Here is a 12,370-nt window from a genome sequence, read left to right on the forward strand (position 1 = left end):
GAGGGAAGCCCATCACCCCCGATCAGGCCCCCCCCCGCCCCGAGTCTCACGTGGATCTGGAAGCCATAGTTGCGCTGCACCGCGTACTCGGTGACATCCGTGCAGGAGCGCAGGTCGATCTCGCCATCCAGCTCATCTGCCTGCCGCGGGAAGGCCACGACGGTCCACAATTTCCACTTTCCCCACCTAGGCCCCCCAAGCCCCTCCCAGGGACACCCCCCACCCCCAGCACCTGATGGCGGCAGGGAGCCTCCCCACTTTGTCTCACCTCCTCTGCGGTGGAGTCCCTGTAGTACTTAAGGCTTGAATCTGTCAGCACAAACCAATGCTTCTTCCACTGTGAAGGAGACGTGGCGGTGAACGAGGGGACGGGGCGGCAGGGAGGGTGGAACGAAAGGGTATGTGCGTGCACCACTCTACAGCTGTCCTGGGTCTGGCCAGGTCAACCGTGGGGGCCCCGGCCCCCTCAGCCGCCCTGTTGGGGGGCCGGGGGGGAGGGGGACAGAGAAGAGTCAGAAAATCCAGATTTTGCAGCCTGGCCCTTCCAGGCGCAGCGTCTGTGAAAGGGGATGACTTTTTCTCAGTGACCACACCTTCCCTGTCCTCCTGGGAGCCCTTCTCTGACTTGCTGACAGCAACATAGCCCTCCGGACCCTCTCCATCAAGATCACCAAGGCTCCTACAAGTGCACACCTCCCCCCGCCCCCGCCCCAGGGCAGACCAGGAAGGGGCTGTGACCTGTGTAAGGCCATTCACCTAGCAAGTCAGGGAGCAGAGCTTTGCGAGTCGTTTTCCCCATGGCCCTCTGGACCCCCTCAGTAACCAAGGACAAGTCTCCCAGAGTAAGACTGGAAGGTGGCCTGGGGTGGGGGGGGGGAGGTAGGTGTCTGAGCACTGGTCCTGTTCTGTTTCTTGATCGGGTTCCTGGTTACACGCGTGTTCGGCTTGTGAGTGCGTTATCTGCGCATTTATGATTTGGGCCCCTTTCTGCAGTGCCGCTCTCTGCTCCGGCGGGCGCTGGGCTGGCAGGACGCACAGCGAAGGGTAGGGGCACCACAACAGCCTGATGTTAAATGTGCCAAGCTCAGCCCGCCTCTGGGCTTCTGGCCATTCACTGGAATGCCAGTCAAGGTCCGCCCACCACCAGGGTCAGCACATATCACCCAGTCCTCAGCCCTCCGGGGGCTCCCCCACATCACCAAACTCCATCCACGTTGTTATTTCAAATATTTAGGCTTCTTTCCTCAAGAAATGGCAAGTTTTCAGGGGTGTGCTGGGATGACACTTTCAACTTCTTTCTACATGGCCTCCCCGAAGAAATAGGGGTTGAGCCTCCAAGAGACCTAGATTACAATGATTTTATCCCTAGCTGTGTGTCTTTGGTCAAGTATCTCGGCCTCTCTGAGCTCCACTCTTGGCACTTGTAAAGGAGGGCTGATAAGAAGATCGGAAGTGTCTATCCCTCCCTAGTCTATGACAGTTGAGGAGCTAGATGGAGTTCTATGGCCTTAGGCAGCCCAAGTTCTAGGCCTGGGTCTACCGAAGCGATGACTAGGCCCAGAGGAGAAGTAAGCTTTGTGGGCCTGTCCCCTGTCTGTGCACCAAGGGGCTGGGCTGGCTGAACTCTCAGGGCCCTTCCAGCTCGGACATTCCAAAACCCTGTGAAAGAAGATGAGTAGTGGCCAGCTCTGGGTGGGGCCTGTAATCTCTGCCCTCCAGAGACCCTGGGTGGGGAGGCTGGGAAGGGTCACTGGCAGGGTGCCAGGCCTTGTGTGAGCCTGGAGCGTAGCCACCAGAGGACTGGCGAGCAGGCAGCAGGAACGGAAGGCTGTGGGCTGGAGGGAATAAAACATGTGGGGAGGAAACACAATGAGATTCCCTTTGGCTCCGGGCCCTCCCCGGCATGCGGGCTGCGTGCCGACCCGAGCCACGGGCGCATGCAGGACAGGGGTGGGGAGACGTCCCCTCCCAGGCTGAGCGGGCAGGAAGCCAGCTCCAGCTCCCAGACTCCATCAGCCTGGCAGCTGAAAGGGCAGAGCCAGCGACAGGCCGCTGTCCCTCCTGGTGATGGGCACGTTAGAGACAGGGAAGGGTCATTAGCTGAGCTATAGCAGAGACCCTACACGGCCCGACCTCTTTGACCCTGCTGTCTACCCTGGAAAGAATCCTCATTATCCATATGCCCATTTCATAGATGTGGACTTAACATCTTCACAGACTCCGCTTAAGTCCTTCGCAGAGGACGTAACCAGGGGAGCCCCAGGTGGGTGAGACTTCCGAGCCTGTGCTCTGAGACCCACTTCTAATGGGGAGGGAGAGGCTCCCGCATGGCTGAGTCTTGGGGAATCTGTAATGTCTCAGGCCAGACGATCTCTGTGAACCCCTCAGACCCAGTCAGGGTCATCAAGAGGGGAAAGGGCCCGGGGGCTCTCGGTGAGAGGAGGGGATGGGGCATAGGGCGTGAGGGGCTAGGAGGCCTCTACCCCTGCCACCCTGTATGCCTGCAGACTGTCCCAGGGGGCCAAGATGACAGTAGCCTCTGCTTCCCACCCCCTCAGCCCAAGGCCCGCCCTGACTGCACGAGAAATGCCCGCCCTCAGGGTGCCCACTCTGAGCCCACCTGCGCCCCTCCGCTCAGAGGCCAGGCTCTCTAGAGGCCTAGACAAGCTGCGGAAGCAGCTCAGACTCCTGGGCTGCCCCCAGAGACCCCCTGGGGCACTGAAGCTGCACAGGCCAAGCCCTCCCCTCTGACTGCAGCCCTCCTACCTCCCCAGGCTCGTCCAAGATCGACATCCATCCCTTCTTGAAGTTGAGCAGATCGGGCTATGGAGAGATAAGGAGGCACATAAGTTAGGCCTAGTGGAGAACCAACTGGGGCTGGGGAAGGAGTGTTGTACCCATCCTGCCCCCTGAGTCCTGTGAGACTGGGGTCCTGGAAAGCCAGGAGAGGGGGCTGAGGGCCCAGGTAACCCCCAAATCCGGGCAGGCTCCCCAACCACTGAGATAGCCTTGGCCCCTGTCCCCGACAACCTCTGAGAGCCAAGACGGCAGGCAGGGTGACTGGCACATCTACCACAGGTGGCCAGGCTCCCCTCCTGCCAGCCTACTTCCTCACCAAAGAGCGGGAGAGAGACCCCAGAGGGCTCTGAGAACAGCCTGAACCAGCAGGGCTGAGCAAACTGTCCAGTCGCTCTCACCGACAAGGCCAGGAGGCCCATCAGGAAAATGCCTTAAAGCCCCCCCCCCCGCTGATCCCCAACCCACTGACCCTCCTGTGGTCCAACCAGCCCCGCCCTGCCCTTTCCTTGTCCCCTGGAGACTCTGAAAGATAGAGCCAGGCCCAGGGTGGGGTCAGAGATCTCTGGAAGGGCCAGGAAGATACCACTTCGGTGGAGGCAAGCCCTACCTGCCGGGCGCTGCCCAGGGGGGCGCGGCCCCGGGGTCGGGGGGCTCCCAGCCGCTGCATGTTCCAGAGGCCTGTGAGCTAGGTACCCCCTCCCACCCCCACCTAGATGAAACAGATGCTCCCCCGGGTGGTTTCTCTGGCCACGCCCATCTGGTGGGCGCCAGCCACCTGACCCTCCCTGCCCACCGGCAGACTTCTCTCTCGTGTCTAAGGCCTGGTCCGTCAGCAGAGTGTCAGCTTCTGCCCGCTGGCAGGGGGGAGAGCAGGGCGGGCCAAGCTGCGGGCAGGGAGGAGGTGGCCACCTGTCGCTATGGCCCTGAGCCCACCTATCAGTACCGTCATCACAGCCTCACCAGGCCAAGGTGTCTGGTTGCCTGGGAAGGAGCTTGCGGCTCGGCTCCGTGGGGTGGGCAGCAGAGACAGCAGCTGGAAACCGGAGCCACCTGACCTGGCCACCTCCCCTGACCCGCCTTCCTCCCCACTCTCCTCTTCCTCAGGTGGAGGAAGTGGCCTAAGAGGGGCTTGGCCCAGGGGCCTGGACATCCACAGCCAGCCACAGCCCAGGCTGTGCAGCCAGGGCCCCTGGATCTCAGCAGGCCAGCAGCCCCACCCCTGCAGGGCAGCCCCTCCCTGCATACCTGTCTGAGGGAGGGGACCCAGGCTCGGCTCAGAGCTGGGAAACCCTGGGGCTGTGTTTGCCCTGTCTCTCTCGATTCTTCCTCACCCTGTTCCCCACGAGTGCCAGAGGCTGCCCGGGGTGGTCCCAAGCGAAGACTGAAGATTGGCAGCTACACTCGGGGCCACCGAGTCACCTGGGTAACCTCCCTTCAGACCGGGACCTCCGGTGACCCCCAAGGTCTGGCCCACGGTGACTAGGCCTCGGCAAACACCTGCTGAATAAATATCACTCCCCCACCCCCCCCCTTTACCTTCCTGATCGAAATTCCTGTGCTTTGGGGGCAGTCTCCACCCTCACCCCCTGCCTCTGAGAAGTCAGGCTATCTGGGATGGCCCACAGAGCTGGCCTTGCTGTCCAGGGGAAAGCCCCTGGGAAGGACGAGCAGACCACCGGGCCATTCAGACTGGGCCAGGGCTGAGGGATCAGCCATAGGCTTCCAGAGCTGAGCAAGGGCTCCCCAGCTAGAATGACAGGCTGGGACCCCAAGGGGTGCCTGGGAAGCGGGGGGGGGGGGGGGGGAGGAGGGGTCCCTGTGACCTTCCCCTCCCTGAGCCCTGGCTGCCTAATGTAGCAAATGATGCTGGGGGTAGGGGTGCAGGGGGTGGGGGTCCTGCCATCCCCAAAGCTTTGTGAGAGGGCTGAATGAGCTACGTGTGGAGGAGCTCGGTGACCCTCTGGAAGCTGGTACAAACACACTACGAGCATGTCAGGTACGAGATGGGCACAGTGACCTTGGAGGGAGGAGGATGCCAATGTGAGATTTTAAACCTGCTGGCGGGAGCGGGGCGGGGGGGGGGTGGGGGACAGGTCCTGCAGTCACCTGGGAACCTCTGTCCAGGGTCAAGAGGTCTGCTAGTCTAAATCTCTCATGCCACACCTCCACTCAGGCCCAGCCACCCTCCCTCCACCCAAGGCAGCTCACTTTCCCTTTGTCCCTTCAGGAGTACCGGCCAGCTCTCACGGCCTGCCCTCTCCTTCCTTTGGCCATGGCCACAGCCGCGGCCACAGCTCAGCATTGCCTCCCACCCGCCTGGACCACTGACGCGGCCTCCTCTAAGCACAGAGCCTCTCAAAAAGGCCTAGGGTCCCGAGTCGGCTCCGAACCTCCAGGGATGGCTCCAGGTGGTTTCAAACCAAGGTCCAGCTGCCTGATGGCACAGAGGCCGCAGCTCACCCTCCCAGCCCGGCCTCCCCTTCGTGTAGGGAACCCTGTTTTTATATCACCACGTATGCTCTCCGATCCCCGGCACAGCGGGACTCCAGGCCCCTCCGCACCAGCCCGAGTCCTCCGCTTACGTACCAGGCTTCCTCCTCCTCCGTTGACCAGGCAAACCCCTACCCGCGCCTTAAGACCCAACTTAATTGCCACCTCTGAGGCCCCTTTCCCTGCACACAACACACACCCATGGCAGCTGCCCTCCCACAGCCTCTGTTGCATTTGTGATTATCGTGAAGCCAGTTACTTATCCCTCACAGGCTAGAGTGGAAGCAACTCCATTAGGGACATGCGCTGTTCACCCTCCAGGACCAAGAGGCTAAGGGAATGTTTGTAAAAAAAAAAAAAATTAAAAAAAAAAAAACAAAAACACATCAGGCACTGTTTTAGGCCAGGAAATCAGCTGCGATTGGGAGATGTGGCCCCTGCCCTGGTGGAACTCAGGAGACAGACAATAAACAAGGGACGGGTATATAATCTGATGCCAGGCGGTGGCTTAGGGAATGAGGCTCCAAGGGCAGGGCTACACAGGGCTAAGGCAAAAAGAGGTGGAAGAGATCTTGACTCCAGGCCTTTAGGCATTTACCCATTCGCGGCCACTGTACCATTTGCTTCCTGCAGCTCTCTGAGCTCAGGGCTAGAGGTCAGGAGAGAGGGAAAGGGTGTGAAGAGGCCCAGGACGGACACCAGGCTGGGGCAGGCTCAGGCATGAAGGCAGCCATGATGAACCCAGAAAGCACCGTCAGTGGTGATCATGAGCCGCCTCTCTGCTCCAAAACCTTTCTTGGCTCCCCAGTGTCCCTGACCAAAGCCTAAACCGCTTCTCCTGGCCCTGGAGGCTTTCCTTCCCAGGTCCCCTTTCTATGTTGTCACCACTCCCCAAACGCGACCACCAGCCTTTGTCTACACTGTTCCCTCCCTCCGTCCATTTCCACCTGATAAAGCCCTACAATCGCAGCTGGGCATCTTCCTTTGGAAAGCCCCTTCGCACCACAGGGATATGCTGTCCCTCCTTCAAGTGCCCCCACACGTTCAACATGGGCTTTCTCAAGAGAGGCAGCTGTGTACATTTCTTATCTGGCCCCAGCGAGAAAACTGGGGCAGACCTAGATACAAATGCTGGCTCAGCCCAGGCCGAGCTATGTCACTTGGGGCATGTCACTTCCCCTGTCTATACCTCAGTGGTCTCATCTGTTAGACGGGTTGTTACAATCATCCTTAGAGGATCAACTCTGGTAGCATGAAAGCACCCAATTCAGGATCTGGCAGGCACCCAGTAGGCAATGCAACCACCCTCCCCGGGCCAAGGGCTTGGGGCCTGGGGGTGGGCGGCCAGGACACTGACTCAGCTCCTCCCCCCACATCCCTCTGGCTCTCTGACCAAAGGGAGGCTGCTGACGACAGGAAGAGCCAGCAGGGAGGTGGCAGGATGTGCGGAGGCCGAGGAAGTCCAAGCAGCGGCCAGGTCATCACACTCTTAGGGGCAGGGGCCCTGAGGGCCCACCCCCAGCAGCCCAGCCCACTTCTTAGGGTCTCCACTAGCTTGAGGAAAGGGGATGTGCGCATGCGCACACGCACCGTGCTCCACTCCATCACCCCACCCTCCAAGGCTGTCAGAGCCTCCCTAAGGCTCTAGCCAGAAACCAAAAGCAGCCCCGCCCCTCCTCTTCCAGAACATCACGGTCAAGGGGCCAGACTGACCTGAAAAGAGGCTCCTCGTTCCTTTACGTTCAGGGTAGACTCGGGCAACTCACCACCGCCCCCCCCCCCAACAAGCGGCGGGTTATCTAACTCTAAAATGGGAATAAAGGCCCACTCAGTTGCGAGGCTCAGTATGATCATTAAGGCATAGGTATTGATGTAACCGGAGTAGTGCCTATCCCCAAGAGAAAGACAAATCTCTGCCATCGTGTCCCCCACCCCACTCGTGGGCTTGCTCCGAGCCAAGGCCCCAGTGCTGCTGCGAAGTGGCAAGCCGAGGAGAACACGGCGTCGTGCCACTTCGGAAATCCCAGGACGGGCTCCCGGACGGGGTGGGACGGGGCGGCCCCTTCTCACCCACTCAACCTCGGGCGCCCATGCGGGTAGGCAGTCCTCCCAGGCCTGGATCAGCGCGACCCATTCGAGCCGGGGAGCGCCCCTCTCCAGCCCTGGGCGAGACCCCAGACCCAGGCCAGGCCCTTCTCCGCTCCTCCCACTGCCCGGAGCCCTGGGAGTCCCTACGGGCCTGGCAGCTTGGGAGAATCGGGCCAGGTCTTCAGCGAGGGGGCTGGAGGGGTGGTGGAAAAGGGCCATCAGAAATTGTCCGTGACTGGTCCCACAAAAGTAGGCGGAGAGGAGACTGCCCAAGATAGGGAGTTCCCGTTTCCTCGGGGTCGCCGGGGCTCCTAGTCCGGAAAGGTGAGGAGGAGGCTGGGGGAAGTCGAGGCAGAACAGCCAGCTGGGGCCGCTGGGGTCGCCCTGTCTTCCGGCCGAGACCTCCTCTCGCCTTCGGGAGGTGAAGGGGGTGCCCAGGAGGGGAGCGGCTCGGCTGGGGCTCGGGCCGTCACTCTCCTCCCGGCCTGGGGCGCAGAAGGGCTGGCCCGGGGGTGGGAGGTGGGGGGGTGCACTCACCGTCATGGCGGCGCCCCGGGGCGGCGGGAGCAGGAGGCAGGGAAGTGGAGAGGGCTCTCGGGCCGGGCCCAGCGGCGCGGGAATCCCGCCGCCGCCGCCGCCCCTCTCGGCTGCCCGCCGCCGCTCCTCCGGCCCTTCCCTTCCCCGGCGCTGCCCCGGCCCCTTCCATCCGCCCATAAAACTTTTTTTTTTTTTTTTTTTCAAACTTCCTGGGAGGACCCGGGAGGGCCAATGGGCGGCGAGGCAGCCGGGACAAACAGCCGCGGGGGCCGCGGGCGGACCAATGGCAGCGCGGGACGGGACGGGGGCGGGGCCTGCCGCGACGGGACGGGCGCGCGAGGGCGGTCGCGGCCGGCGGATGGGGGCGGAGGGAGTCGAGGGCCGGGCTCCCGCCCCGGGCGCGCTGGGAGGAAGGAAGGACCCTGCGTGCAGGTGACTCGGTCGGGCCCCGGCGCGGGAGTGCTGGGCGGGGACAGCCGGGTGTGGCACCCAGTCGCCCAGCGGTGGCTCCCGCGAGCCGCCGGACCGAGCGCTGGGTCCACTCACCAAGGGCTCGGCGCCTCGGTTTGACGGAGACGTGGGCAATGCAGCCAGTACTAAAACTCAGCAGGTCCCACTCGCCGAGCCCCGCTCATGACCTATGTAATCTAATTTCGTCCTCACCACAGACCTGACAGGGAGGTGTCCTTGTCCCCCTTTTACTAATGAGAAAACAGAGGCTCAGAGAGGTGAGCCGACTTGGCCAAGGTCACACAGTAAGAAGAGACGGGATTCCTAGCGCGTAATCGAAGCACAAAGCGAGTTCTGGAATGGTAGGACCTTCTCCAAATGGCCCCTCCTTACAAGCGGGTCTTTCTCGGCTTGAGAACCCCATTTTGGGTTCTGGGATGTGGGCGTACACACTTTTCTCACATTCCCAGCACTTGGCCGTTTGTAAGAGGCCTTTTCGCCCGCAGGAGCTCATCTGAGCTTCCTAGCAGAGGAGGGACCTTCGTGGAATTTGTTGAAAATGCAGTGGTTGCTTGTGTGGCATGGTGATTCAAACCCTGCAGTTACCTGAAGCAAAGTATTACTTACCCTCTCTGGGCCTCAACTTCACCCTCTGTAAAAGGGGAGAAGGCTACTATCGCCTGATGTTCCGGTAAGGATTAATTGTTAATTTAAGTCACCCCCCCTAGAACGTCCCCTTTATCCTTAGTCAGCTGTTTTTAGGTGGGGAGGCAGGGGAGCTTGGAGTAACTGCCATTCCAATTTTCTGCCGTCTCAGTTTGGGGTTCAGACATTATTGCTTTCATAGCTATAATTGCTCTCCCCATTTCCCAGGTAAAGAAATGGAGGGCCAGGGGCTGAAGTTCTTTCCTGGCATTTCCCCCCGGGTGTCTCTCCTCCACCCTGAGACATGAGGCCAAGGATAAGCCTATCATCCTCTAGACACCGGCCTTCCTGTCTCCACGTGCTGAGTTTTCCCGCTCTCCCCTCTACCTCACTTAGGCATTTGGTCCTTGGGAGAGTGAGTTAATCAACAGAAGACCTCCCCTACCACCACCCGTGCCCTGGTCCAGTGGCTCCCGACCAGCCTCCTTGCTGGTTTCCTGGCCTCGGGGACTCCTCTTTCAGTGCCCTCAACCCAGCGATCAGTTCACTCCCCTGCTCAAAGTTCAACAGTGCTAATAGATCAGCTCTGCATTCTTGTTGCAGGCGGTCAGCGGCCATCAGAATCTGACCCCTGCCTGCTGTCCTCCATCACTGCCCACACACGTTTTACATGCTAGGGATACACAACACTGGACTGCTGGGAATTCCCAGAATAAACCAGGTCCTTTGTACCTCAGATGGGACGGCACATGTTGTTCTCTGCAGGGTCTGGAACAGCTTCTCTTCCTGTCCTCTGTGCCCCGACACACACATACACTCCGCCCTCCCCCCCCACCCCCCCGCCCCTCCTTCCCCTCTCTCCAAATGATCGTTTGCCCGGAAAATTCCTTCTCACCCTCCAGGTCTCAATCGAAAGGAAGCCAGGGTGCCCCCAGCCCAGAGGTAGAAACTCCTTGTCCGCTGCTCCCTGCATCTGGACATTCCGCCACTAAAACGATGACCACACTGTGTTCTAACCAGTTACGTGTCAGTGTCCTCACCAAACTGAGCTTCTTGTGGGCACAGAGTGTTTTTGCCTAGATCTCGGAGTCCACGGTAGGTCCTCAGTAAACATAGGTCAAATGAGCGAATGCACAAATGGAGAAATGACTCCCTTGCCACATCTTGTCCTAGTGGGACAGAGATGGGACTGACTCCGGGACCCAGGAGTGAGTTATTAAACAGAGCCACCAAACTTGGGGGTATATCCATCCATCCAACCGTTGTTAAACTTGACTCTACTGAGGATAGCAGCATGAGGCTCAGAGAGGGCCACAACGTCCCAAAGCCGTACAACTTAGAGACAGAACTCAAGCCCAGGTTTCCTGGCCTTTCACCTTGGAGAGCGATGTCACCCTCCGCCCCAAGAGATGTTTGAAGCTGCTCTAAGTAACCGTCTGGGAGACTCCGCTGGCAGTTGCGTCCCGTAGCTCTTGATTTGCCTCATTCCCAGATGAGAAAACGGCTCAGCCTCAGTTACCGCATCTGCCTAACGGGGAAAAAAATCTGTGGGGATTCTCGGGGCTGCAGGGAGGGCTTGGAGATCAGGATGCCCAGAGATGGGAGGGTTCACATCTCAGCTCTGCCCCTTGTGTGACCTAGAACAAGTCGTGTTTTTCCTCAGCGCCCTTCATTTCCTTCTGTAAGACGGACGACACGGACCATACTTCGTATGCCCCGGGGGTGAGGATTAAACGCAATCAGGCAGGCCACGCACCGAACACCGAGCTGAGCACAAACTAGGTGCCAAATACATGCTGGTTATCATCACCAGCACCATTGTCCCAGGTGCCTTTCCCCGTTTCTCTCCCCTTCTCTCCACCAGGGACTTCCCTGCTCCCTCCTGCCAGACCAGCTGCATGTTGGTGACCTTTAGTTAGTGTGACAAGGTAATTCCCGCCCGTGGCTCGAAGGTACCACTCTGCCCAGATAACCGTGTTTGTCCCATCACCCGAGTGCCCTGACCCCCAAAGAGCAGCAGAGCGGAAGTTAGGAAGCGGGTGGGAAAAGTTAGTGTGTGGACGCCCCCAACCGTCACACCTCTGTGCCTCCTGATCTCCCCGAGCCCTCTCTGCAGCCCTGAGCATCGCTATAGATTCTGCCCCATTAAACAGATGTGGCAACTGAGGCGTGGGGTGGGTTAGCTGCAGCCAGTCTCTCATCTAAGAATGAGGAAAATCAGCAGGAGGCCGACTCCCCTCAACCCGAGCCGTGCAACTCCAGCTCACCTCCCTGAGCCTCGGTCCCTTCATCTGCAAAGTGGGTACACTGTCTCTAACGTGCCCAGCCTCGGGCTGGACCCAGAGCCAACGAGAGGGTACAGGAGTCATCCTGTCGACAAGAGAAGAGACCCCGCGCGCCTGCCAGTGGCCCCTGGAGAGACCAGGCCCCTTCTCTCTGCTGCGAAGGGGGCAGGAGGAAGCGAGTCACAGCTGCCTGCCCTCCCTGCCCCTGAGGAAACCCTGAACCAGAGGCCTGAGTGTTTACAGCCCTCTCTGGGCAGGGGGTAGGTTACGTAATGCCAGATGTTTGTGAAACTGGCTGAGACCCAGGTCTGAGACACACTTTGCAATCCCAGAGCCCCCCCTCAGGCCATCCCTCCCTCCCTCCCCCCAACCTGACTCCCCTTGGCTCAGTTGCTGCTTGGCCGCTTTCAGCTGTATAGATTATTCAACCCCCCCTCACCCTGAAAACGGAAAACAGCCCCAGCCCCGTCCTGGAGGTGGGATTCTCCTTTCTCGTGTGGGAGCCCCAATTCCTTTGACTAACGCCAACCTCCTTCCTCCCGTCCCCCTCTCTCCCACCCTCATCCCTCCCACCCCGCTGGAGCCAGCCTACCCTTTGCCACCTGAGGACCCCCAGAGACAGCAGGAACGGATTGAACAGCGTGGGAACGTCCCCGGGCATCCGCCATGAGGTCACCAGTCGGCCCTTGAGTGGGCTCCCAGCCTTGCCCTCCGCTGGCCTCTTGTCTGCCTGTCAAACAGGGTCCAGTGTTGGCCCCCAGGTCCCTTTGGTGGGATGGGGGGGGGGGTCTCTGACTACAGTCTCCCCTGCCTACTCTGCCATGCCTACCTGGAAGGCCCAGGGCTCTCATCTTTCTTATCTCACAGAGTTGCCAAGAAAGGAACTTGCTAACTAACTCATTCACACTACGGGGTGTTTGGCTGATAGGGCTCTTGGGGCTCAGCACCTTTGGGGGCGTGCACTTCACCCCCTAAAGCCAAACCACAGGTGGCCAGTAGGAAGGCGGGGAGGACGCGCCCCAGACGTGCGTTCAGCCTGCGTAGGGTTTTCAGATCGTTTTGCCTTAGGTTCCAAT

The 12,370-nt window shown here is 60.1% G+C and overlaps 1 protein-coding gene and 1 long non-coding RNA gene across 2 annotated transcripts in view; one reads left to right on the forward strand and one right to left on the reverse strand.

Moving 5' to 3' along the window:
• TRIOBP (TRIO and F-actin binding protein) overlaps positions 1 to 12,370 on the reverse strand; it is a 52,235-nt gene that overhangs the window by 13,844 nt on the left and 26,021 nt on the right. Inside the window, 4 exon segments of the mRNA XM_040490883.1 lie at positions 51 to 140; positions 269 to 337; positions 2,767 to 2,823; positions 11,887 to 12,024. Of these exon segments, the coding sequence (XP_040346817.1) occupies positions 51 to 140; positions 269 to 337; positions 2,767 to 2,823; positions 11,887 to 12,024 (354 nt within the window).
• On the forward strand, positions 8,268 to 9,744 carry LOC121040378 (uncharacterized). Its single transcript, XR_005795256.1, has 2 exons — positions 8,268 to 8,346; positions 9,406 to 9,744. It is a non-coding gene; the product is annotated as an uncharacterized LOC121040378 (long non-coding RNA).

The sequence above is a fragment of the Herpailurus yagouaroundi genome, unplaced genomic scaffold (genome assembly GCF_014898765.1).
Source record: "Herpailurus yagouaroundi ecotype Mexico unplaced genomic scaffold, PumYag 182, whole genome shotgun sequence".
Taxonomy (NCBI): domain Eukaryota; kingdom Metazoa; phylum Chordata; class Mammalia; order Carnivora; family Felidae; genus Herpailurus; species Herpailurus yagouaroundi.